At 39.9% G+C, this 24453-nt stretch overlaps 1 protein-coding gene across 1 annotated transcript; it reads right to left on the bottom strand.

Moving 5' to 3' along the window:
* Positions 1 to 21168: 21168 nt before the first annotated feature.
* Positions 21169 to 24234, bottom strand: orb (polyadenylation element binding protein orb). The gene has a single exon (XM_090369809.1). It carries the CDS (start codon positions 23660 to 23662, stop codon positions 22094 to 22096), a length of 1569 nt encoding a protein of 522 aa, XP_090225935.1. The 5' UTR covers positions 23663 to 24234; the 3' UTR covers positions 21169 to 22093.
* Between the last annotated feature and the right edge of the window lie 219 nt (positions 24235 to 24453).

Below are 24453 nucleotides of genomic sequence, written 5' to 3'. Positions count from 1 at the left end.
CTACCATTTCCTTAAACGTTGATTCCAGATAATTGTCCAGTGGGGCAAAGATAACTTAGTTGACTTCAATTCTTCTAAAACTCAGTCCTGTCTTATATCTCGCAAAAAAGATTCTTCTGCTCCTATACTAATCTTCGATGACACTCTGGTTTCTAGGCAAGATTATATCTCGATTGGAGTTTACCTGACTTCTAATCTCTCTTTGCATCACAAATCACGCTTTTGGCGTTGCTTTTCTTCCAAACAGTTGTTGCCTCTGTACACATCGCAAAATCCGCCGTACCATGGAATATTGTTCCCATGTCTGGGGCGGTATCCACAAAACTTCTTTCAGGCTTTTAGATTTTATCCAAAAGAGAATAGTTACGTTAAATAATGACTCATTTCTAACAGTTTCTCCACTCTCTGTCTCATAGACGTTCTGATCTGTTGTATGCCTTTTTATAGATACTTCCATGGGCACTGTCCTTTTGGATTGGCTTCTAATTCCCGCTCTATTTTCCAAACCAGTCGGAACACGTGCTGGTTTGGAAGTGATGATGCAACCAGTCAGCATCCTTTTACTGTCCAACTATAAACTCACAAACCCAATATTTCTTCTTCCTCATTTATCCCTTTCACTTCCCTTATCTGGAACAGCCTTACTTGATACGTATTTCCTGAAAATTACAATCTACAGAAATTCAAGTCTAATATCAACAAATATCTTATTTATTATTATCATTTTATTATGAAACACCCCTGTACAGAAGTTATCTAGGAGGGTAGCTCATACATACATCGAACATAACTTATTAGATAGGAACACATAGTTACATAAAATAAAATATCACAAAATACATAAATAAATTAATTAATAAATAAATAAAGAATAAGTACAGTCATTTTTCACCTCAATTGAATGTCAGTCATTCTGCTGAACGGAATATCGTCAGTCCTATAAGAGTCTTTTGAAGTCACTATAAAGCGTTCATTACAGTTTTTATGAGTTCATGCCTTTTTGAAGCCTTTTGCTATGAACAAAACTCATTTTTCTCGAAATGCATTCTTCATTATATTTGTAGTTTAGTGTACAGATCCGCTGCAATCAGCTTCCTGTAAGTTTTCTGATGGAAGTACCTGTCCGGGTCTATTTTGAAGTCTCTAAAGAATTCCAGAGTATTTGCAGGAAACATCCTCCCTCCTTAATCCCTCCGTGTGATGGAGAGCGCTACGGCGACAGTGAGGATAGTGGAGCCAGGCTCCCGGGCTGGGCCTGACTGCAATATTTTCAATTTGTGGGGCATCTAAACTCCCAGTCAGAGTTGTGCAAGAGTGCTGATGTTACGCATGGTGACCATCTGAATCCACAGAGCTGTGTTCAAGTTTGCATACAATATGGATGTTGAAATTGTGAGGGGCTTCCCGGCAATCCTATTCAACCACCGGAGCACTCAGTATTCCAGAGAAATTTCCTAACATACGTATTTGGGGCAGAGGACCAAATTGTCGAAGCATATAAGGATACAGGAACAATACATCTTTGGGTATATTGGGTAACTAGTTGCTGGTTTCGAATCCCGGTTATCTCCTGTCTTACAGTCCATATGGCAGCAAGAGTTTTTGATCTGGTGTTCTGAAAATGCCTTTGGAAGGTGAGGCCCACGTCACACCTAGGTCGGTGTAAGAGCTGACTTTATTCACCTTTGCTCCGTTAATAGATAATTCGATTTGATTTTTTATCTTCTTGTTAGTCATTGTCAGTTGTGCTGACTTGTCAAAGTTTAGCCATAGACCGATTTTATCTAAGTATAAATGCAGCCTTCAGCCCATGCACAAGTTACCTACAAGGAATGTCTAATTCGAATTTATTTTAAGATACTAGTTCTTTTTGTAAGTGTTTTCATATATTATGTTACCAAAAATTCCACGATTTCGCGCGTAATTGATCCTAGCAGCCAATAGTCATATTTGTTTCGTATCCGAAAAGTAGCAATAATCTTAACTCACTCGATTCAATCTTTAAAAAGTATTATTGAAACCGTTACTTATTATAATTATTTAAACTTTTATTAATGCCCACCTGCTTTCTGGATATCATTTCCTATTCGCTAAAAATGACACTTATCTTGTTAACCTGGTCAATTTTCATGTTCTTGCTTAAACCACCCGGCAAAATATTTCAGCTTTTAACTGTGGTACCGACTACTATAAATTGTCTTCCATCGAGAAACTCTAATTTGTTCTCTTGAAATTGTTTCCTCCATTCATCATCAGTTATTACCACTTTAGATAAGTTGAACTAATGTACCACGGCTACGTAATATCTTCCCCCCCCCTTTGTTTTTATTTCGCACTTTTTATATACAGGGTGTCTTAAAAATACACGGCATAACTTCAGGAATGAGTTCCTAATATGTAGACAAAAATATTTTATATCAACATAGTTCCGGAAATGTATATATGAGGTATTTTTAGGAGAATTGGGATTGTGTTATTTTTCTAACACGTACATGGGTATGATTTACCCTCTTTTGAATGGATAATAAATAAAGAGAAACAAGAAATAGTTTGAGCTTTCTATTTCTTTTGGTGTTGATCATATCATCATGGCTCACGAGACGTGAGTCTGTGATAAACCGGACACGTTAAGTTGAACTACTATTCCCTTCGCTTCTTTCTCCATGTTCTCATTCTTCGATGCGGTTTTAAATCTTTCCCCCCACCCCAGATATTCAAAATTTCTTCACCAAAACAGCAATTAGCCATTCTGCCGACTTTGTACCAAACAGACACAATGAAGTTCTCTTCAGGAGCAATTCTAATCGATCCTTTTATAGCGGCCTCTGAGGGACAGTGTTATAGAGGGATTACTGCCTTTCACATCGCTGTCCGAGTTCTAAAGGTTTTAACCAGAAGATTCACATAGTGTATTATTAATACAGGCAGAAAACCATTGCATTCTCCGCGAAGTAGAGTTGTTCATAGCAACCCGACTACATTGTCCTTCATTTGCAATGCAGCCACACCTCAGTTTTATTCAAACCTATATTTGTTTTTTGTTTTTTTTGCTGTTTTTTTTTTCAGATGTATTTGTTTTATTTCACATATATTATATAGGTGTTTCTGTGAAATAATAATAAAAATACAACACTTCTTTTAACAATAAAAACATTTTTCTGCGGAGTAATGTTTCTTGATAATTCTTCATTATTTGATATTTCTTCGTGAATTTCTTCACAAGAATTAGCAAACTTGCATTTAACTTGTAGTATTACTGAAAGCAATACTACAAGTTAAATTCTACGTCAGCTGTTTCTTCTGACTTCCACAACTTATTATGCAAATCTTTTGCATTATGTTTGTCATTAAGTGTGGAGGCTTCATGTCCAATCCGGGACACTTTGCAATTCTGGGCAAACGACTTAAATCCGCGACTGTCCCGCATAATCCGGGACGTATGGTCACTTTATCGCATAAGAGTAACAAATATACTTGGAGGTAGTAGTATGTTACTAGATATTGTATTTTTATTTAGCGTACTAATAAAAGAAGAAAAACTGGTTGTAAAAGGGTCGTGTATTTCAATGGAATACTTCTCTCGTAGTTCTAAAAATATTTAGAAAACTTATTTTTCCAGAAATCTGAAATAAAATCCAAACGCAATATTTGGAATTCATTAGACTTAAAAATCAAAACTTTTTTTTTTTTCATTGCTGATACGGTACAGATTCTGTAATGAGTGCAGTTGCCATACTTCAATCAGTAGCCTTATTGCTCACGTGCCATATGAAAAATGCAGTCAAACTCGGTTAATTTGAATTCGTGCCATTTAGAGGCTTTTACCGCCCCTTGCAATCTTAATAATGCAAAAAAAGTGCGCATTTCGAAGTTGATGCAAAAAATATCGGAAATTTTGCTACCAATTGCAGCAGGAGTTCAGAAAATTCATAGAGAGAAATGTTGAAGAAAGAAAACGTTCGACTCGGCAACAAATAACTTTTATATAATATGCAAATCATAAAAAACGTTATTTGTTGAAATATGTAAATATTGGTGGAATATTCATTTTGCATTTCTCTGCGGATGACGTCATCCATTGTAGGACTCTGCACGTGAAACAAAGCGGTTAAAGCGAATTAACTTTAATTAGTTAATAGGGCCAAATTATTCGGGCGAGGAACGCATTGTGTGGTGTTTTGTAATTGGGACATGGTCCTATATAAAAATAAAAGGAAAAACGGTTTGCCAGTTCGTGTTTACTACTATTATATAATCATTAAATGCGTTAATTTTAGATTTTCATAAATGATTCTGCGTTCAGTCTCGCGTATATTGTCATTCATATTTCATTTATGACACCTTTTTCGGACAATTTTAAATGCTTTACTGTGTATGCGTTATTTGATTATATACTTGTAATGAATTACTCGATATTTTAATTTATTCTAACGTGCTTTCGAAATTGTGGTCACCGATCCGCGAGCAGTATATTAGGTGCAACTGAATAACTGTCTTCACTTGATGGACAAGACAGTCAAAGACAATGGAATGAAGTTTCTGAATGTCATCTAAAAATAAATGAAATAAGAAAAATTTAAAATTTGGGATCAAAAAGGTATACATCGTATGAATCTTATCGTGTAAGTCAAGTCAAATGAAGTATATACTTAATTTTACAGAATTTCGAAAGGGGAATTATATTAATCTTTATTGTACCTAAGGACACGATACAATGCACCCATCACGGCATGCTGCCTGGAGGTGTTTCACATGGACAGCAATAAAATAAAATAAATAATGAAAAATAACGAAATTAATAAATAAAATAAAATCCACGAAGAGATGTCATGTGAACCAGTTCTCCGTACATTACAGTGGCAGACAAAAAAACTGCATCACTTGTGAATTTTGCAAATAAATGTGTTTTGCGCTGCATTGTGGGTTGAAGAAATGTTCGAAATGCATTTGTTAGATGGGATATATATCTCTGTGAATGAAATCGAATAGAAAGACTCCACCTGATATACTTAATTTGCCATAAATATCTTCCAAAAGGGTAAAATGCGTAATAAATGGAAATATGAGAAATAATGCAAATCGCAATCATGACAACGAAACACATTTTATTGCATTTCCGTGTACAGAATGAAATGACAGGTTAACATATTAGTATTATGTACTGTAAATCAGCAAAAGAAGTCCTCAATATTTTGTTGTTCCTCCTCGAGCTGCAATTACACCTTGCAACGATGTGGCATAGAGTTAATCATCTTCTGGATATACGGTTACCCAATTTCGTGGTACCACACTCTTGCAATGCTGCAGCTGAATCTTACTTGTTGGCTTCTTCTGAACAATTTTAGACGATATTATGTACCAGAAATTTTCAATAGGGTTCAAATCTGTACTGTTGCCGGGCCAGTCCAACACTAATGCCGGCATTTCTGAGGTATGACTGCAACCTTAAGGGAGAAAAAAGAGGGAAAACATTTTGGTGTAAGTATGTTTTAAGCGTTGTGAGACAAGACAGACTCATCATTAAATCTAAATAGCATAAAACTTACCAATTTTGCTGTGTGGCAAGGTGCTGAGTCCTTTTGGAAAATGCAGTTTTGGACGTCCGTGTGCTGATCCCTGATAACGGGTTTCAGGCACTCCTCCAGTGCAGGTTTCTGCATTCTGTTCTGTTAATAAACTTAATTCGCCCCACTCATCCCTTTGCTTGTTATGCATTCCCAGACCATCTTGACCGGCGTGCTGAGAACTTTACAGTCTGTGTTACGCAGTCAGGATGGTATGCCTCCGATTTTCGTCTTCTGACATATCGCTTCCCATCCGAGCCATGCAGGTTGAATTTCGATTCGTCAGAAAAGATGACGGTGTCCCATTGACCTTTTTGTCCATGAAACATGCGTTTTAGCCCAAGCAAGTCGCTTCTTTCTCATTTGTTGGATCAACAAAGGCTTCTTCTCGCCGATAGTCATGCAGACTACATTCCGAAAGCCCTCTTTGGATAGTTCGTGCACTTGTTTCAACACCAGAGGCCATCTCACAGTCCAGTTTTAGATCAGGAGCTCTAGCATGGTGATTACAAAGGCACAGCCATTTCAAATGTCTATCTTGGCAAGGAGTAGTCGCTCTCTTACGGCCTGATCCAGGTCTTCTCTTCACCTATTTCATGCTTTAATTTCAGCACCTTGGATACTGTTGACTGGCGGCAATCTATTTTATCAGCGATAGTACGCGTAGAAAGCCCTTCCTGGGATAGAGCAACAGCTACACTTTTTTTTCTTGGTGTCAACTGAACATATGGAACCGTGCTTACACTTCCGCAAAATAGGATACTAATGAGCGTGTATATCATTCGATCGCTGTATTTATAGAAACGGCTGATGCAATACCTTACAATTACTGTCTGATGCAATAGAAGCGTTATCTGATGCAATACCTTTGCTTTGCGACAAACAATGACTGTAATCAAAAAAATATCTTATACGTTCCACTACAAATGTTACTTTTTTTTTTCTTTTTTTAAGATGCAGTTTTTTTTGTCCTCCACCGTAGACTACAGATTTGCGGTTCACAGAATACAGTGGCACAGTTCGAGTTTTTTCACAGTTCACAGACAGATTTCGTCCCCTACTGGGTGGGGAGCAGATCACTTGCTTTTGTTAAGTTTCTTCTCCTGTACTGTTTGTCACAGGCAAACCGGTAAAGATCGAAGTTCAGCGATTGTATCATCGTCAACATTTGTGTGGGAAGGAATCTTTCAGGCATGTGCAGTCTCCCATTGGTTGAGCACAACTATGGCTTTGCTTCCAGCATAGGGACTCTCCAGCGGATCACGTCTCAGATTTTGGGGGTAGAGATCTTTCCCGTGAGCATCTTCACAGCAAAAGTTAAGCGTCTCTGTTTCATCTTCGCTGGAAATCGTTCTAGATCTAGAGCCGTGGCCATCACTGTAATTCACTGCTGTGGAGGTAAGTTAGACGTCCATATGACCCATTTAAGTAACCAAAACTCAGCTGCATATAGTGGCTTTAGCATAGTTTTTGCTAAAGCCACTATATGCAGTATATGGTAGAAGCCACTATATGGTAGAAGGTTGGAAGATGACGAAATTAATTCTGTATTAGACACGCAAACCTTTTTAATATCCGTGGAATGCAAAAGTGAAGAAAATAGAAGTCTTTTGAAGGGAGAATTTAATTCGCTCTTTTTGCTTACGCTCTCGCAAAAGAATATATACATATTTGAGTTTTGTTCATTGAATTAACAGAAAAGTAAATTTAAGTGGCAAGGGCGAAACTAGGTTAGGGTTAAAACGTGCTTGTACCATTTACCACTGTACCACATTATCCTTCATTACCACCAGGACGGAGGGTTTGTACATTTGTTCTCGCTTTAAAACTTCAATAAGTTCTTAGTGTCACAGGTGAAATTGAAATCCGGATCTTTGTTAACGAAGGAGAAATCAACGCTGGTCTTTATAAATGTAAGGGTTGCCAATACATACTTGAACTGCAACCAACAGATTTTTCGTACTCTCAGTTGGATTGTGGTGTGCCACGATGGTTCATTGGCTCGCTGACTGTCGTCATACGTTTCGAAAAGGTGAGGTTCTCGATGTAGACCGTAAAGCTCTATAAAAAAGGCATTTTTTGTACCAAAGCCTGCTAGTCTCATGCGGAAGTAGAGCCCCCCCCACGAAAAACTATGGTTTAAAATCGCAATTTACAGACAGTGACACTACATGTCTTTAGATACCTCGACATACGTTACTCCAATCCAGACCTCAGATGAACTGCTGATTCTGGAGAACTAAAACTTAAACGAAAAAGGTTTTCTTAAGGGAGATGAATCACTTTAGCTATTACGGAATTCATTCATGTAGCTGTTTCATCACGCTGACTAAGGATATTCGTCAACCTCAGTATATTCTGTGATATGAGTAGGCTGCTGAAGGGCTAAAAATTGTCTAAAATTTAAGGTTGCGCGTAGGATATAAAATTCTAACCTTGAATTCAAAGCACATGCTTAGAAGGGCATGAATAATTCTATTATTACGTATATATGCTAGTATATATATATATATATATATTTTTTTTTTTTTTTATACGAATATATATTGTTGCTCAACTATTAAAACCGAAGGAACCCAGGAATTTGTTGATCTCTGTCAGACGGAAACACCCGAACCTTAATTAAGAAACCCTAGTTTAGGTTCGAGTTTACTATCGGCTAGTCAAAATTGAAAAACGATGTTACATCTCCACCTATTCAGTAGATTTTAATAATAATAATTGTATAATAATAACCGGATAATAATAATTATTGTTAATTCAGAGTGTAACCAATATCCGTATGTGTGTACTGTGGAAGACACGGCCTGAATTGCATTTACGCGGAATGAAAGACCGGGAATAAACTCACCGATATGCTAACTACAGCCACGATTGAAGAGGACTTGTGAAATTCCTCTAGTCGTCGACGGGACTCGAACCGCAAGTGGTAAAAGTACTGTGCTGTCAAATGTAGGTGTTGTCTAAAGAAAGAAGAAATACAGTTTACTATGCAGGGTAATACAATGTTACAGCCAACGAAAATTAAAAAAATAAATAAAATAAAATAAAAAATAGCAGAAATAGTTGTTACAAAGTAGACAGTAGTTTATAATGTCGAGTTTATAGTAAAAAATCACTAAAAGGAAGATGTAAAATATTACTGTAAAAAAAAAAAAAAAAAAAGGGAGGAGTTTACTTATATGTTAAGCAACCTGCGAGGATGCATAAGGGCCGGTATAACTTTTATACCCCTTTTTCGTGCCAATAGGCAAAGAACATGTTCGGCCCCTACTTAATGAAAATTGCAAAAATAGGAGACAGCCAAAGACGTCGGGCCCCTAAAGGGCCCGGAGGCAATTTTTTTTTTTTTTTTTGTGGTAGTTGTTGGCGCATAGGCTTCTGTGGCCATAATGCACCTCCCAAGGTTTTTGTAGTACTTTGATCCAAGCCCGAGGCAGGAATCGAACCCGCGACCTTTGGGTTGCCAGGTAGGCACTTTACCCACCCGGCTAGCCCGGTCTGCCCGGAGGCAATTGCCTTGCCTGCTTACATGGTAGCTACGCCACTGATAAGGACTGTCTGTGTGATGTGTTCCCCAACCTGTCCTTTGATGTCACTGAAAACCTCGTTGTGCGAAATGTCTCACCACAGAGTAAACGCAGTGGCGAAGTAATCCCCCCACTTCTCGTAGCGGCACACGCGACTGACCCGAGGGAGGAACGCTGAAAACGTTGCGCATATAAATAATCCCGCTAAATGCGGCACAATCTGACCAGCAGTCGGTTCCACGTCGCTAACTCAAGTCGTTGACCAGTGAGCGCAAGACAGAGTTCACTAACCCGGTTGGGGAGATCGAATCGGAGAATCGCACCGAAATTTCCGCATACGCCGACAGAATTGAGAAACGAAATCTTAAAAGTAATACTACGTGTAAATTGGGGAGGGCAGGTTTTGTTCACCAGCCAACCCAACAGCGAATTGTAACTTCTGGTTCATAATTTTCGTAGAAAGTGTTACGCTTGCGTAAGTGTGAAGCGTACATTCGTATTTTTTTTTTTTTTTAATAAATGTGATATTTTATAAGTTTAGTTCAAAGAAATGTCTTTAATTTATATTTTGTATGCGAATATTTTTTATAAATAAAAAAACAACAAAATATGTGTATATGGTTTTTAGCGAGGGTTGTAAAATCGATGTCCCCCATTGGAATACTAAGGATCTGGTCACTTTAATATACGATAATCTAGACATGGACGTTAATTTTAAGAACCTACATTCTTAGTCAATTTATTTTAAAAAATAGGACTTTTTTCCAATAGTTTTCAAAGACAATAAAGATAAAGTTCCTTAAAACGTTGAATAGCCCCCTCCCTTTTATTTCTACTTCTGTTATGCGGTCATCCTTGATAAAGCCCAGCCTCTGAATCTCTACCAACATAAGACTGAACTGTGCACTCCAGGGGAATATGTAAAAATCGTAGATGGCTCCAAATAGGCAAAAATCTATTGGCCACTCCTGGCATCTTAATACAGCGCTGAAATCAATATTGCTTTTATCAGCAGTAAACCTTAAATCCACGTACAGTTGAACTTTCAGGTGTTAAAGCAACATCACTCGATGCAAATCACTCACCATGGTGAACTGGATGTCGACATTTACAATACTAGCTAGAGGGCTTTTCTTTGTGACTACGGATTAATTTAAAGAAAGCAACGAATGGTTTGTTGGAAAATATTACTCAATATAAAATCGCAAAATACGTTACATATTGTAATACCCATTTAAAAAAAAAAAAAAAAAAAAAAAAAATTCTGTAGCAGGTGCATAATGTGTCCTGCCATTAGCATATTTAACATTTAAGAGTCATCGGCACGCGTTAGACGTTTTCAATTTTCAGATATTAATAAGATTCATGGATAATAATATAATGTTTTTATTTTATTGATAATAATTACACATCGGTTACTGAAAGTGTGATGGCTAAAGTAGTACATAATTTTTACATTGAAGAGTTCGACTAAAGACACTACCTATTAGTTGTTCCATTACGTGCAGTATATATCTAAAGATCTGATGACATGTCCAAGCTGAAGAATGTTTTCAAACTCTATCCTGAGAACTCTTCTGCAATGAAGTCATCGTTCCTTTAAAACAAAGTTTCCTCAGAATCGAAAAATATATAACTGAAGCAGCTTTAACTGTTTTCCGCCATATTGTTCAGTTGTTAACTGGTGACAAATGCAAAAATAAATAAACTATAGGCCATGAAAAAGATTGCGCAAGCATTTTTTTCATTCTTTCATTCCTGAAAGAATGAAAAAAAGATTCTTACTTCTGTGAGACTGCTCCTAAAGCATTACTTGCCGATTCGCACAATCTAATTAAACTGAAGAGATGATACTCGCAATTCCTAGAGCAATAAATTCGAAAAATAAGGGTTTTTGGTCTTTAAGATTAATGGGACCAGCATTTTTTCTTCTCGGTTGCGTAGCTTTAGATTTTTCGTTATAAGAGAATAAAATGAGTAGGTACTTTCCTAGAGATCAATATCCACGACTCCGCTTTGGCAGACTTCTTTTCATTTAATTATGCACAAAGAGAAAGTGCAAAGTTTATATTTTTACGAGTACTCGTAGAAACAGTCATGCTGGACAATTTCTCTATTCCCCAGTTAAATACCACACACTTCCCTTTCTGTGGCTTCCGGTGAAAATCCAGGCCTACTCAATCCGTACTCCCTTTTGAGCATAAATATGCAGAATTTTTTTTTCTCAAATTACATTTTCGCTGTAATGCGTTACCCTACTGAGGCGTTGCACTATTGGACAGTACGTGCTCGGGAAGCCGCGTGTCGGTTGTGTTGTTTTTAATTTTGTGCGCAGCAAATACGATAAACAGAGTGACCCGAGCTGAGAACGCAATATTGAGAATAATGAGAAAGAAAATTCTGTCTCACCGACTATTCAGTTATGGCTAAGCACACGGGCAGACAGTAGTTCCGTGCTAGCACGATCACCATTGTCACGTGATATTCATTAAGATGGAGTACGGCAGCAGGAGACCACGGAAAGAGGAAAGACAACAAACACCTGACAGGGGAAACAGAATACACCGCGGAAAATAATACTGGCGTGTCAGAAAGAAAGCGGACACCGTGGAGGCAAACCAGAACTGCAAAAAGCCCACGGAACTAACAACCAGTAAGAAACAGAGGCCATTTGCGTTACGAGACAGACACAAAGAGAGCACTTGCATTTCGAGAGCACAGTTTTGCAGGTGTTGAAAAGCCATGCGGCTATCGAAAGAGAGGTTGGGAGTAGCGAATATTGCGACCTCAATAGAGAAAGAATTGCACCTTACCACAACAGCAGTACATTCGTGACAATCACTGAAAATTAGCACATAGTCGGTACAATATTGTAATTGTGTATAAATGGATCAATAATCAGTAATCTTAAATTCTTTGTGTGGTTCTTAGTATCCTCTTGTGTACCTAGACGCGAGCGATGTCCTTTCACAACTTGTACAAACACCTCGGATCGAATCCAGTCGACACACGAAGAATTTCTGGCCCTTTTTTCCACCACCGTAGGCGCTCATTCGGTCCTGGGCGAGGATTATCTCTTGGGAGGTAATCCTCGCCCAGGACGAGAGACTGACGCCTTATATCTTAAACCCAAGCACGGTACTAAGTACTATAGGTTATAATACCTCTCGTGTTTGGGGTTCTCATAAAAAAAAAAAAAAAAAAAAGCATGCTTCTTAGATATAAAGAAACACGGAAGAAAAATATTAACACATTTTCCCAAGCAATTGTTATGCAAGACTAAATTCAGTAGTGCTTTCTAGCTTCGTAAGAAGTCGACACCAGTTAATTTTGTTAGTGAACGCAAACAGGGCTGAAGTAAAGTTATTTTCATTGGTTACGATAAATCTTAACATTGCATTGTTCATTTTAAACTGTTTTCTTATAAATGGTTGGTAAAATTCAAAACAGGGTGCGCGCTATAGCGTAAGATAAAGTAACCTTTTTTTCACTAGGCAAAAATGAAAGTCTTAAAAAACCGAAAAACAACCCACACAATTGAAAAAAACGGCGATAGTCTGGAGTGCACACCCTGTTCTGAATTTAGCCAAATGGTCACAACAGAAGCTGTGAAGAAACAAACTTTAACGGTATGTTCGCAGTTGGTAATATATTAAATAAATTTTATGTTTATACTCCGGGACGATCAAACGGTCAGAGGAGTGCTTAAGATAGACAGAATACAAGAAACAGCACCGTATTCAGCAGTCACGGGCTTGAACCCCGGTCACTCAAGGTACGTGTACTTATGCACCCGCGCCTGACCACTAGGCTACGGCGAATCCTGGTTCGTTATGAGCCAGCATCAGCGATCTAGTCATACCACAGTTTTTGTCATTATAAGGAAAGTTATGCATCCGCCTACTGCGAAAGGCATTATTTTCCAATATTAAGAAAAGTAAATATTCTTAGCAGCGGGAAATGGATGATTTTAATTTACCTCGCATTTATAACGATATCTCTAAACAGAATCGAATTACCAGAAAGTTCAGTAATGTTAGTGGCAAAGTATAATTTAAGGAAAAAAAAAAAAAAATTACAAAACAGGGTCCACGCGAGGTCTTCATTACCTAAACTTAATCTTTTCTAATGAGCACGTGCAGCCCGAAATCGTTTCAAATATCTTTCTGTCAGATCGTAAGGCAATCATCCTTAATTTGAAACCCGTCAGCGGCGCATCCACTTCTACCTTATAATTTTGACCAAATCAATTGGAATTTTTTTTTTTTAAACTTGAGTTTGTAGATGTTCTGATGAACTTAGAAGGAAAAAAAAATAAGCATTTCATCTCAGGATTTTTTCTCTCTAATTTCTGAACAGTTAATTTGTTGGCGCTTAAGGTTTCTTCCAATAAAAAGCATCCTCTTCGGTTTTCTAACTCTTAACACAAAAATTTAATAATTTTCTTTAAATTTAATAATCATATTAATAAAATATTTAAGGGCAAAGACCTAATGCTACGGGGTAGAATGACTAACATGTAGGTTAGTGCAAAAGCATCATTTTAACGTAGCCATCTACCAAGGTAGTTAAATTAATTTGGCTTCGTTTTGGTTATATCTCATATTGTGAATGCATTCACAACGAGTTGCCATGGTATTTACTTTGAATAAATAGCATTTCAAGAGAAGACAACTGTTACTCTTATTCTCAGGGGATACCACCACCCAGACGGCACCGTTTCAAAGCTTTTTGGATGCTCCTCGGTGGGTGGGCAGGTACCCTGGTGTTGCAATAGTGACAACTCAGTTATGAAGTATAACTTCACAATATGAGAAATGCCTGATGGTCTGCAGTGATATGGACTATATCACTGCACATTGTGAAGTTATATTTCACAACTCACAAACATAATATTGATTTATAAATAACATACAAAGGAAAACAACTCGAAAAGGTGAACGATACAAAGTTTCTAGGAATCTGGCTAGATGACAAGCTAAGTTGGAATAAACAGATGATCACCTTACGAAAGAAGACTTCGTCACTAGCAGGAATACTCGCCCGAGCCTGGGTACCTCCTTTCCTTAATACAGCCTCACCTCACATATGGAATTATCTCATGGGGTACGACCAGTCAAGATAACCTCGCGAGAATCAATTCAATTGTCAATCGATGTGTTCGTTCAATTTTGGGCCTTCCCTGGAATGCATCGGTGACTTCGAGATATAAGGAAGTGAGACTCTTAAGCATCTATCAAGTGATACAAGAAGCTAAGGCGGTCTTTGTCTACAATGCTTTGAAAACACCAAACTTTCCTCCTCTCTTCAGATCCTTTTTTTTTATAACAATAGAAGAAGGAACAAGATATAATTTAAGAAATGAATCGAACCTGAAGGTTCCGCTTTTTAGAAAAGCCATAGGTCAGAAAAATATAAAATACAGAGACGCAAAAACCTGGACTAATCTTCCTGAAAAAAAAATCAAAAATACCATTTCACTAAGCCGATTCAAGAAGCTCCTAACTGAACACACCACCAGGGCTGTCTGATCTAAATCACCTTCCACTCAACTCCTGAACTTTCCACAATGCATACCAGTTTGGAAATTGTGTAAACAAGTTGAAGGAATAGCTGTCAAAAAGCTTGTAACACTACGCAATTATTTCATAATTTTTTCTTTCATACTTGTTATTTAAAAGTACTCACAATGTAATTATAAGTACTGTTGTTAACCACGCGACATGTGTGATTGGTTTACGAAGTCTCTGTAATGGAATGTAGAAACATGTCCGATTCACGATGTATCTGTTAAGTAACACTTGTGTAATTTCAGGTCTGGTTTTTTTATCTTTTTCAAAGGGAACACCCCCTAAAAAGCCTCTGGCTTATCTGTTCTTCCTCCCTTCTTGCTGTTATCTCCCAACAGTTTTAACACAAAATAGGGATAAATAAATTATCAACTGGGTTGTCACTATTGCAACAACAGGGTACCTGCCCATCCACCGAGGAGAAGCCAACAAGCTTTGAAACGGTGCCATGTGAGTGGTGGTATCCGCTGAGAATAAGTAACAGTAGTCTTCTCCACTGTTGAAGTGTTACTTATTCGAGGTAGTACATTTGTACAATTCCCACGTAGTTTTTATGTACTGAAGGTAATGTGTCCAGTTAATTGTTAGATTCCTCTGGTTACCTGTAGCGGGAATCGTGTCTTACATTTCTATGAATAAAGAATTTTATTATTATTCCATGGTAACTTCGTTGTGAAGGCATTCACAATATGAGATATAACCAAAATGATGCCAAATTAATTTAACTACTTTGGTATATGGCTACTTTAAAATGATTCTTTTGTACTAACCTACATGTTAATCATAATAAAGCCAAGCAAAAACGATTTGAAGCCATTTGAACGCAATATGTTGCATAAAAGCGAATACGAGCTCCTAACTTAAATATCATTATGCAAATGACATTCGAACTTTTGCACGCTATTTTAAATCTGTAAAATGAGATATTTGCACTAATTTATCGCATATCGGGGAGTATGACATTCTCTTTTATCACTATTTCAGAATCAGCCATCAAACACACAAATATTTTTTCAAGGGCCCAGGGGAATTCCTCCAGTATTACGAAAAAAAAAAAAAGCCAATATTCTTAGCTTTGTGTTCTTATTTAACGCATCTATTAAATCCGGAGAATACCCAGATAACTTTAAATTCCGACTTTCTCCAATTTTAATTTATTTCCTTGACCCTTCTGAGGATGGAATTTTGCAAGCCTCTTAAGGGAGGATTGCTGGTACCAATGGTTTTGGCAAAAGGGGGTACGGAAGAGCAGGCCTTAACGGAATTTGCCTTGCCTTCCTCTGAGTGTGGGATGTTGTTCTGCCAGCAGTACATGCATAATTGTGGCCCGCCTCGTTGTACCATGAACGGGTACTGGAAAGCAGTCTTCATGGTGATTTCTTTTCTGCTTCCCGGTAGCAAAGCGGGCAGAAATTGCCAAACAACATCACAAAACACACATGCTCTGCACTCACTTCAGGCTATTTTACTGATTTATGTATTATCAGAGTACTATAATGCAGTTAAACTGCTATGCGGCGTTGAAATTATTAAAAGTAGTGGCAAATGATGCAAGGCAGCAAGCCAAGCTTATACAATATAAACCATTAAAAAAATAAATAAATAAAAAGATATTTGCCCACCACATCATCCACTAATAATGTCTAAATTCTTTCTTCAACGTTGTTTGCTCTAACAATCAACTATTCTCTGGCTGCAAGCAAATTTTCACACATCTACCCTACAGCCATCTGTAGGATAGATTTATGCCTTCTTGTTGCGCGTAAAAAAAAAAAAAAAAAAGGTTTACCGTACCACCTTCGTTAAGTTTATTCAATCCATTTAAAGTCTTGAACACTTAAATTAGGTCTCTTCTCAAGTATCTACTTTCCAAGTGAGCGCTGAAATTGGCAGAACCGAAGTGTTTTGTGGTAATAGTTCTTTGTGTCCTTCACTAATCTGGTTGCTCTCTCCGCACTCGTTCCAAAAGATCCACATCTTTCTTTAAATTAAGGCTGCAAGATGATGTACTCAACTGTGTTCTAACCATAGCCTAATACAATGGGATAATCACCTCTTTATCTCGACTGGCAAAGTTCCTATATATCATTAACAGAACCCCCATGAACTGTTCCAGCAGGCTGTCTGTACTGCTCGGAGAACAGTCAAAACAAACCAAATCTCAAAATATTAACATTTGAAAATTCAGCGTAATGTTGACTCCGTGCCTTTAACTTGTTTTCCAGAGACTTAGGAATCAAGAATTCGATTTCTAAATTTCTGAAAGACTCAAGGAGTTAATAAGCTTTTTCGTTTTACGCATACCCAATAGGCTTGTGTAAAACGAAAGTCATGAACTTCAGAATACAGCAGGCAACATTATGAAGTTCCAATGAATCATAATTCATATAAACACCACAAAGCGTGGTAAGCAATCATTTTGTTGAGAATTTCTTTAGACGGGTCAAGGCAATTCATTAGTTATTCCGCAATGCTAGAATTCACCCTTTCTTATCAACAAACTATTGATATAAGAAGACGCATTGCTTACGTAAGCATATTTCTTAATCAACGAATCATGTGGGTGAAAGGTACTGTATACGGAATGAGAAGACGGCAGCAGCGAATGACCTTGATCAGCCTACAGAAACTCTCTCGGCTATACTAATTCCGAGACGTTTTGTCTTATCCCCACTCTCCGATTTTGCGGTCTCGCACTTCCTCACAGATTGCAACCATCGAAAATAATTCAAAAAATTTCTGTGAAAAAAAAAAAAAAAAAAGTTGGAAATGGATAAAACTCTCATGCGAACTCTTTCCACTTCAAGAATGCAGAAATATTGCAAATTTAGAGTTCTTTCAGACGCAGTCCTTTAATTTCGTGGTCAATATATCAGAGGTGCACTTCTCGTTCGAAACACAACATATTCATGATTAGCTTAAAGAGGTTGGCGGTTTAACGGGAATTCTCAAACTTGTGATTTATATTTCCATCAAACTTACGGTTTTATTAGTTTAGTTGAATCTCATGAGGGAAGAACTATACACAGTAGCGAGCTGTATTACGTTTACAAAGTAACCAAAAAGGTTATCAAAGAGAATTTAATTTTCTTAAAAATTTAATTTTTAAAATTTTGGTTAGCGAGGAAAAAGCCTGTGGCTTCCTTGCACTGTATGGCTGATACTAAAGTAGCTACTGTACAAAGCTCTATTTAAAGAAAAACCTATTCAAGCTGAGCGTGACACGCTTCGAAAATGATCCGAAAACCATAAAAGTGAATAAATGAGACAGAGTTCCCTAAAGAGAAACTTGAGGCATGGTGCATTGCAGGATGGCGGGGGAGACGGGCAGTCGACAAATTTACTTCCATCGAGGAGATGCCGCTATTTTTAGCGCGAAATGAATCAGTCTCGGTTTTTCTGAAAAGGGAAAACCGGAGATGACTCCCGATCCGTTGAAATTTCTTACGTCATCCAAAATGAAGCGATGAAAAATTCGTCCGCCGCATCATGAGTCGCCCCCTTAGGAAACGATCGATTAAGTTTTTCTGCAGTTGTTGGAAAAGATTCAACACCAGTATGCATTTAAGCATTTCTTGTAAGCGTTGTCCTGGCTGTGCATGAGCAAGCACTTTCCACTTAGAACTCAGTGGGACAGGCATCTGTCATGTTGGTACTACTGGTTTCGCCGTGCAACCATCATTCTTAAGATTCGCAGTGCACTTCGATCGAAATTACTCGAAAGAAACCTCATTACTATTCGCACAACAAAAGCGAGAAGAAAGTCACTGCTGCCCTATGATTCACTCTGTTCCCAAATTAGTAGTGGGACCAAAAGTACATTTGCATTTCAAAAACAAGTACAAGATAGTCGGTATAGCCCCCTGAAATACTGAGATTGTTCCTCCCCCTTTTTCTGAATGAATGGAGAGCAGACCCCAGCTAAATTAACAGCATATGCAACGGGCATGTGTACAACAAGCGTTGAAGTTTAGAATACTTAAGGAACGTTATGAAGTTCCAGGAGAATTAATGCAATGCTGAACCCACGCTTAGTGGAGCTAGGAATAAACTGACCGCGGGGGGGGAGACCATCTTTATGGCGGATTTGTTGCGAAAGGGGATGGAGAAGACGCCTGGTTTCTTCTCGCACAGTCACGCCATAACAAGGTTTGAATTTTTATTCGAAAACAAGATGATCAAGTCCTTACAATCAGAAGGAAAAATTAATGAAAGATGCTCAGCGAGACAATTTGGCGTTATCGCGAGTCATCTGTTCACTACGACATCAAACACTTCCTTTATCAGGCAGGCGATGCTGCAATCTAATCGCAGCGAGCTTTGATAGGAGGCAGCACTCCTTACAAGCAGAAATAGATTCCTGTATTTTTTCCTTACTGACCATTCTGTGGTAATCGTGAATCAACCCATAATCCCCAACACCATTAAGAAACCGATTCAGTCCATACTCAGCGAGGTTAAAACGAGATAAGGCACTCGCTTTTTAACAAGTACCCTGAAGAACAGTTAGCACTTGCGTCAGAGGGCCCTTCCTTCTCACCTTGGGGTGCAAGAACGAATGTCGACATCTTGGCCGTCACCCTGGTGCAGTGACGATAATCATTTCACTCGAGTGAGTGGCATTCGTCTCGCAATGCGCTGATCTCCGCGAGTTGATCTCCTCTTTGACTCGAGACATTTCGCTCTCTCTAGCGAAAAATTCGCTAAGCCTTGGATCTGTTGCTATGGAAACGGTGAGAAAAGCGCATGCCCGAAAAGCCAAACTGACTCGCATTGTGAGCACGTTTCCCCGAGTGGGGGAAGTTGTGCTGCGGGATACCCATGCTCTACAGGCTCTCAAGAGGGAATTGTCACAAGACCGGGAGAAATAGCTTTGTACACTTACGGTCGCACTGTGTCTGCAATAAAATTGCGCCGAAAGGGTTTACACCGAAATTCTTCTGCAGCCTCCATTTAACGCGTTTCGCGAATTACTTCCAGCGTGGGGAAAATCCGACGTTGCAAACCCTCGGTTTCCTAGGTGAAGAAAGCTGCAAAAATAAACATTTGAGCAGCGATTATGATGGAGAGAAATCAAAACAGGTACATTATGCACCAAAGAATATATTGCTGTGAGCTTCGCATGTATAAACAGGTCGATAAAGCATTTTGATGCATATCTATTTTATTATGTTAATGAACTGATACACTATTTACATCACGTGATGATTAAGCAATTTATTATATTATGGAAATAAAATTTAAAGCAACTGAACCACCTCAATGCCAAACAAACTATGGCTATGTTTTGGGAAATCACACCTGTTAACGTGATCCTGGACTGTGTCATACTGAAGTGGGTCATTAACATAATGAACAATGACGTACACCCTCCCCCCCTCCACAGAGACATTTCTATTTTATCACTGAAATGATGGGACAACTCGTTAGAATTAGTGCCTTGAAACATTTAATGATAATTAAATAACGTAATTAATCTTAAATTAATTTTTAATTTAAGAATTCATTTGTATTAGATGTAGAAGCACTGGGATGGGGGAAGAACATCCTTCTCCCACGTAAGTGATTTGGTTCGCGTGTAATTTCCCATCTTTAATGGAATGAAATCTAACCATTTATTTGCTACTGTTATCTTATCTTGATGGTAGCTGTTTTGCATTATAGAAGTAGACAGTAAACACGCGCACCATATTAACGTTTTCTTAGTCAGTTGTGGCAACAATTTGTTTAATTGGTGCTAAGGATTGACATTGTAAATCGGGTAATAAGCAGTGCAGTGGACGTTGTTAGAATGGACGATATTGTAACGAAAAGCCTTACCAAATCAGTGTATGCGCCCTTTGTCGGCCCCAAGAAGGGCGCTCCTCCTAAGTAAACATGGGCATTTAATTATAATCTCGACAGTTACATTTTCAGTAAACCTGTTGCTTGACAGAGGCAATTCGAGTGAACTTTGCGTGTTTTCTGTTAAAATGGTTAACAAGTGCTTCTGGGTTGAGATGTATACATTAAAAAACGTGGGAGATAAGTAAAGTAAAGTAAGACTACTTTGCATACGTGTTGGTTTACATAGAAGTAAACAATCACTTAACCTTTAGAAGACGCCTCAGGTATTTTTGAATACAATTTCAGAAAAAAGTATTTATTACCAAATTGAATTTGCACAAGGCGGTATACATTGTGTGACCATCAAGAAGCAATTTAAGTATGGATAAACAGGGCTTAAATTATTTATTTTTTGCCCAAAACGAATGTCTACTAAATTCAGTATTAAAGAGATTCTTGCGGAGGGAAGCCTTATGTCTTTACCGAAATCAAAAGATCTTTTTTGCAATGGAGTAGTTTGTAATGTTAGGGACGGAGATGCTTCTTGCGTATCTTCAGAGCTCACACACCTGCGGCAACAGCACGCGACAGGCACGTGCTGTGGGTCGTGGCCCGTTCGAAGTGGAGGCAGCAGAGTGAAGTGTTGGTCGCGTGAAAGAAAGCACGCACAGACAGAAGGCTTTTTCAAAATGCTTTATTAGTCTAAGTGTCAAGAAGTTGGGCAGCGATAAAATGGGTCTTATCACAAGAGCTCATTGCAGGCTTAAAACATTTAGGGAATGCATAGTTGAACCACATTCAAAGCTGCCCACATATTTATCATCACCTTTCCTTGAGACATCACAGTAGTTAGTAAATAGGTAGTAAAGTTAATAAACTAAATCTGTTAGCCAATTAAATTTGCTCTCTGGCAAGCTGATGGAATTAGTGTTTAAATAACCAGTTAAAAATTTTTTTACGCCTCTCTTGGCTATGACCAGGTCATTAAACTGATGCTAGGAACTCTAAAAGTATGGGAGGTGCGTGGACGAACTCCTTTTCACAAAAGGAAGTACTGCTGTTCGGATTCGATCGTTAAAAATGTCCTCAACCTGTAAGAATAGCATGCAATCTGACTCCTTTAAAAAGGCAGCGGTGGATTGAAGCTAAAATACTGCGTAGCAGAAGAATAGATGGTAGAAGTTTCTTTATAAACGGTAGGATACAGAGATGCTTAAAGAGTTAAAATCTTAGGGCACAGTAAAGTATGGTTCAATAAAATCTGGAAGGTAACATTGAAGACTGTAGGAAGTGGAAAAGCTTGCTGTCATATTGCTGGGGTGGCCACTGCTCCGGCTAAACTAACTGCGCCCCCACCTTCTCTCAGGCGGCTGGGCGGCTAAACAAGTCGTTTAAAGTACACATAAATTAAAGATACTCTTAAACAGACAACATTCTTACTGAAGCTAGAAGTAATGCTGAAAACGTAACAGATCTTCTAATAAAATTAGTCTTTTCTCAAACGAATAAAAGGGGGGATTCATTTCCCACTTCTGCCTCGCATTTCTCGAGGGAGCAAACAAAAACAAAAGTAAAACTCACGTTAGCACAATGACGGGGTGGCCTAGCAGCTGTACTTCGTACGCATCAGCGGCTTGTGGTCTCGGAGCGCTTCCACCGAGTGTTGCCACTGCCAGCAGTTGCGACAGTAGTACCGGAAGCATGCGAGGTTCCTGCAGAAGATCGGACCTCTCTGGACCTGGCAGATGGAGCACAAGGCGTCTTCGAGGTAGGGGTCGATCTGCACCTTCTTCGTGAACTTGGGCGTTTTGATCTCGACGAAGGCGGCCGACACTGCTTTCATGTAGCTCCTATTGTTGCTGAAGGTCACGCGGCCGGAGCCGATGGGATACTTGTACTTATCCGTGTCGATGCCGGCGTACAGCACCCCTCCGAACAGGTCGTTCATCACGTGCGCTAGACCTTCCGCATTCATCATGCCGTGTAAGGCACCCACGAAGACAGTCTTGCTGGGATCCAGGCGCTGCGACGGACAGCGGACGTAGTTGCTGTCGCTGACCACCCATGGGATCACTTGCACTTCCTTCGACTTCATCCTGCGGGACGAGATGGTGAAGTACCACTTGGTGCCATCTTCAGAGTCGCGGGCGCACGCCTGCAGTAGCGCCTTCACTTGCTTCTCGGACTCGAACACGATGTACACGTAGCCTGCCTTGGGCTGGTTGAAGGTGCCCTGCACGTCCCTGCCGGGCCACTGCACCTTGATGGATCCGAACGGGGCGAAAGCTTCGATCAGACCAGCTTCGGTGACGTCCCAAGGGACTCCTCCCAGGAACAGCTTGCAGGAGTAGGTCAGGTTCTTGTAGCTCCTCGGGGGCAGTTGCCCGCTCCACGTGCACTTTGCGTCGCAGACTGCGGCGGACGTTCGATGCAACCTGGCTGCAGTCTCGATGGAGATGGGGGTTCGCCCCGCTTCGGACACCCCGTTGACCGACCACCGACGGTCCGGAAAAGGAGACTGGAAGAGGTAGTTCTCCCTCTGACACATGGCGGCGCTGAAGGGATTCAGCGGCACGTTCACTGCCGCACTCAGGGGAGTGGGAGAGGCAAGGAGTGGACCCAGGTTCAGACTACCCATCAGGTCGGACAGGTTGCTCAGTGTGGACACGCTACTAATGCCACTGCTGTCCGAATCAGTAGGAGAGGTGCTCCGACCGTCCCGGTAGCCTTCGCATCCCATGAGAAGGGCCTCTTCGAGGGTGGGACTGCCGTAGTTCCTGCGATACGATGGGGGAGAGGCACCCTTTATGGCCCGCATTCCATATGGCGACCCGTTCGTGAAACTCAGTTGCGAACTTCGCCCATTGTATGGAGAGACGGGCGACGTCTGATAGCTTCCTCCTCCACCACCGCCGTACGTGCTGCCACCCACCATCATGGGGTAGGTGGGGGATTGGGGGCTGTCGTTGTCACTTGGCACACACAGGTAGCTGGAAGCGTTCATAGACTTCTCCTTAGAAGGCACTTCCAGAATGTTCTCCAGCATGGCGTTGATGCGCTGGAAGGTCTCCTGGTGGGTGGACGCCGTGTCCACGTCGGTGGCGCCCAGAAATCTGTCGTTAGCGGTGTCCAACAGGCCATTAAGGTGGCCGTTCAAAGAAACGCCAGACATGACCTCGGGACTCGCTACTGTTGCTTAAGAGAACTGTTTTAAAAAAATACTGTCGCGAACTGCACTCACTTAAGACCAGGCCGACACTACCTCCATCTTCTGGCACTCGCGTTTTTATGGCATCGATTCTCCCGTCAGCACAGGGGCATCATTTGCATAGCGGTCCACGTTACTCTTCGCTCGTGAATGAAGTTGGAAGAAGAAGAACGCGATGCAAATTCATTCCGATACGGAACGAATGGCTCGTGCCGGGCGTACCAGCTGTTCACGTGTCGTTCGAAGCGCGAGAGACCACGTGGAAACCGTACGTGTAGGCACTACGGCAAAACCACTCCTATCTGCTCTCTCTCTCCCTCTGTCTGTTTGGTTAGCGATACAGGGTTGCGGGCGGCTAGTTGGCGTCTCTCTGGCCGACGGTACGAATTACGCAGTTGCGGAAGAAGGGGTAGATAACATTTTACTGTTTGGGTTATTCGTAGTAGAATGAGGGCCCTGCGCTAAGTCACTGCGGTCTATCGATTGCTACGAGTCTTCCTCGAAGTGCAGCGCAAACAGCCGATTTTTTCACCTACATTGCTGGGCGCGATCGCAGCGCCAGGACAACGCCGACATAAATAACGCCATTAGATGGACTGCGTCATACGAATCACGAGCAACCCCACAAAAAAAAAAAAAAAAAAAGAAAGAAAGAAAGAAAGAAAGAAAAAATTAAGGGCACAGCAGGTTCTTCAACGCGGTCGAACCCGTGTTGATATTTTGCGGGTGTTTTTAGTGCACGTTCCATAAAATGA

This window comes from Mastigoproctus giganteus, chromosome 3 (genome assembly GCF_048544385.1).
Source record: "Mastigoproctus giganteus isolate SK-2022 chromosome 3, ASM4854438v1, whole genome shotgun sequence".
Lineage (NCBI taxonomy): Eukaryota > Metazoa > Arthropoda > Arachnida > Uropygi > Thelyphonidae > Mastigoproctus > Mastigoproctus giganteus.
Note: the sequence above shows the minus strand (reverse complement) of the source record. Positions and strands in the feature narration are given on the sequence as shown.